Source organism: Pinus tabuliformis, chromosome 4_2, assembly GCF_031772625.1.
Source record: "Pinus tabuliformis cultivar Carrire ecotype Pingquan chromosome 4_2, CPIR1, whole genome shotgun sequence".
Classification (NCBI taxonomy): Eukaryota; Viridiplantae; Streptophyta; class Pinopsida; order Pinales; family Pinaceae; genus Pinus; species Pinus tabuliformis.
In genome coordinates this window covers 723,291,464-723,294,207 of record NC_142304.1, presented here as the reverse complement: position 1 = coordinate 723,294,207, position 2,744 = coordinate 723,291,464, and the positions used below count along the sequence as shown (strand labels likewise).

The 2,744-nt window shown below is 34.8% G+C and overlaps 1 protein-coding gene across 1 annotated transcript; it reads right to left on the bottom strand.

Moving 5' to 3' along the window:
• Positions 1–417: 417 nt before the first annotated feature.
• LOC149171604 (uncharacterized) lies at positions 418–1,606 on the bottom strand. Its single transcript, XM_089427523.1, has one exon. It carries the CDS (start codon positions 1,312–1,314, stop codon positions 676–678), a length of 639 nt encoding a protein of 212 aa, XP_089283649.1. The 5' UTR covers positions 1,315–1,606; the 3' UTR covers positions 418–675.
• Positions 1,607–2,744: the final 1,138 nt, after the last annotated feature.

The following is a 2,744-nucleotide window of genomic DNA, read 5'->3' as shown; positions in this document are numbered from 1 at the left end:
ATTTTATATTGAATTATACATATATTACTTTGTTTAATTAATATAAAATTTTGTTATTTAATATAAATTTCTAAATATTTTATTTATGATTAAAAATGTGAGTTGAATATTTTTACTACACTTACTTTATTCTGAAATATAATATTAACAAATTAACGAGATGAAAATGAAATTATTTATTAATTCTAACTAATATCATCAAAATATCATTAAACAAAATCTAATTAAATATAATGTTATAACCCATATTAACTTTATTTATATATAATAAGCAAAGCAATACAGTATAATTAATAAATAAATATATATATATATATATATATATATATATAAAATTGATCACAAAAATAGACTTCAATATCTGCGCAATTTTCATTTAGCTCGAATTTTGCTTTGGTCTCTCATATTCAATACCATTCCATGACTGATATATTATCCCATGTAAAAGTGTCAAAAATACAATTTCAAACATCATCGTGGCCATGTTTCAACGCTTTATGACTACATATTTTAACGTTATGACCGCGTGGATCAATCGAGCGTGGCCTAAAATATTTTCTGTGATGATTATACCATACAATTTTGCAACGATTCTGGAAATTCTGCTGTTGCCATTGCACTGATTCGAAAGAATGCATGTTTTTCAACGTTGAAATATCAGGAAGGTCGGGCTGATTACATGCAGCCCGCAGTTTCCCATGCCAATGGCGCAGAGAAATCGCCGTCAAAATACATGTCTTGGCTGACAAAATCTCTGTTTATGTAATCCTGCATCTCTATCGCATCCCAGCAATCTTCAATCAATTCAAACTTTTGATTGTTTTCAAAAAAGTTTTCGATGTCCCAATCTTTAACTTGGCATTTGAGATCCGGGTTCTCGGACAAACCCTCGGCGCTCAAGGTTTCCTTGGGAAATTGACAGACCTCGTCCTTAAAGTCCAGAACGGGGCGGGAGGGGATACCGAGATCGTCGTCTGAAGCTTCTAGAAGGTACCACAGATCAATACCCAAGTCCGAAACTACAGTTTGGGCCTCGTAGCCGCGAAAAATATCGGAGGCCGACGAATTATCCACAGCGATGGGGGCATCAAATGTGGAACATGTCGCGCTGATCTCCTTCTCCGGGCTTCTCATGACTTCACTGACGACGTCTTCACTGGAAGCTGTTTCTTCTTCCAGTAGGGTTTTATCTAATAGCGGCAAATGACGAAACGGGTCCGTTTCTTCGCCATTGAAGCGTTTGGACTCCTGGACTTCAGTGGAATCCAGAAGAACCTCCGCCTCTCGGCCGCGCTTTCTGAGCGTGTCAGACATGATTGAAAGACCGCACGGAGATTCGAACACCGAACACAACGGTGGTGATAGTTCGGTTGCAGCGACGAACAGCTCTTCCTGCTATAACTGTCTATCTTGGTAACGGAGCAGATAAGATAGGAGATGATAGCGGGATTAGCTATATGTAGCTATGCATAGCAAGTTGCGGGAAGTTATATAGCTGTGTGTGTCGGCTTTAGTCGGAAGAGTGCCATTTGGGAAAGGGAGTTAAAGAATATCAGGGAAGATTTCAGACGGCAGGTATGACTCCTTCTGGATGCCATTTCTCCTGACGAAATATTGGTATAAAGCGTGGGTTCATGGGTTGATGTCAAATTTTCAATCACGTCACTAAACCCACTGCAGAGCCATATCCATGTCACAACACGTGGCGATTTGAACACTCCACCACAATTTCATTGAATTTAATGTGACACGACTAGCGAATTGTATTTCTTACGCAATTAAAAGAGTAGAGAAGGTTTAAACGTCTACGTCGGCTACCTTCGTGCAAGAGTTAGAAACACCGAATCCGGTTACACGATTAAGGCAAAAGAAGGAGGCAATAATTTCACAAATTATTATTCATCTTTACCGGACAAAGTATTCATGATATTCAAATATCTTTATTATTTTTACATTTGCCTGTATAGGGAGTAAAATCCCATTTTTTTTAAACTCTAAAAGTGTTGAGGAGATTTTAATTCTAAAAATGTTAAGGAAATTTGTTCTTACCAGCGTCTTGAAAATTTAATTTAATGACCTCCTAATTGATAAGATATTAAATTATCCCTTAAAATTTTTAATATTCTTATATTATTACCATATATGAGATATTTTTTTTATATATGATTATTACTCGACAGATAATATATTAAGATGGCAGTTTAATTTCCCAGCATTCTGTTATCAATGTGTTAAGGCACCCTGAAGAGTTTTGAGAATTTGAAAATGAAGAGTTTTGAGAATTTGAAAATTCTATAATTATAATTTAGATTTAAAAAAAATTGTCAAAATCTTACAAAAATTTCAATTATTTTTGGACAAAATCGTAAACTCGTTACACTGCTCTATATCAAATTCCCGCCCACCCTGGTCGGCGTTCTTTACCGGGATATAAGGAAAAATATTTCCTTGTATGATTTGTAGGGCTTACCACTTTCATTATTCTTCTCTTTATTGTATACATTCTCAAGCAATGCGTCATACCTAAATATATATTTATTTCATAGGGTATTTCCTTGTATGATTCTTAGCGCTTGCCACTTTCATTATTCTTCTCTTTTCCGATTTGACATTATTGTATATATTCTCAAGTAATGCGTCATACCTAAATATATATTTAATTCATAAGGATAAAGTTTAAATCGTCAAAAACATTAACATTATTTTTTATCTTATAGGAATAAAGTTTGAGTAATCGAGTACAA

Excerpts from the sequence above, each read along its gene's own strand:
- LOC149171604 (XM_089427523.1), bottom strand. The coding sequence starts at position 1,314 with ATGTCTGACACGCTCAGAAAGCGCGGCCGAGAGGCGGAGGTTCTTCTG.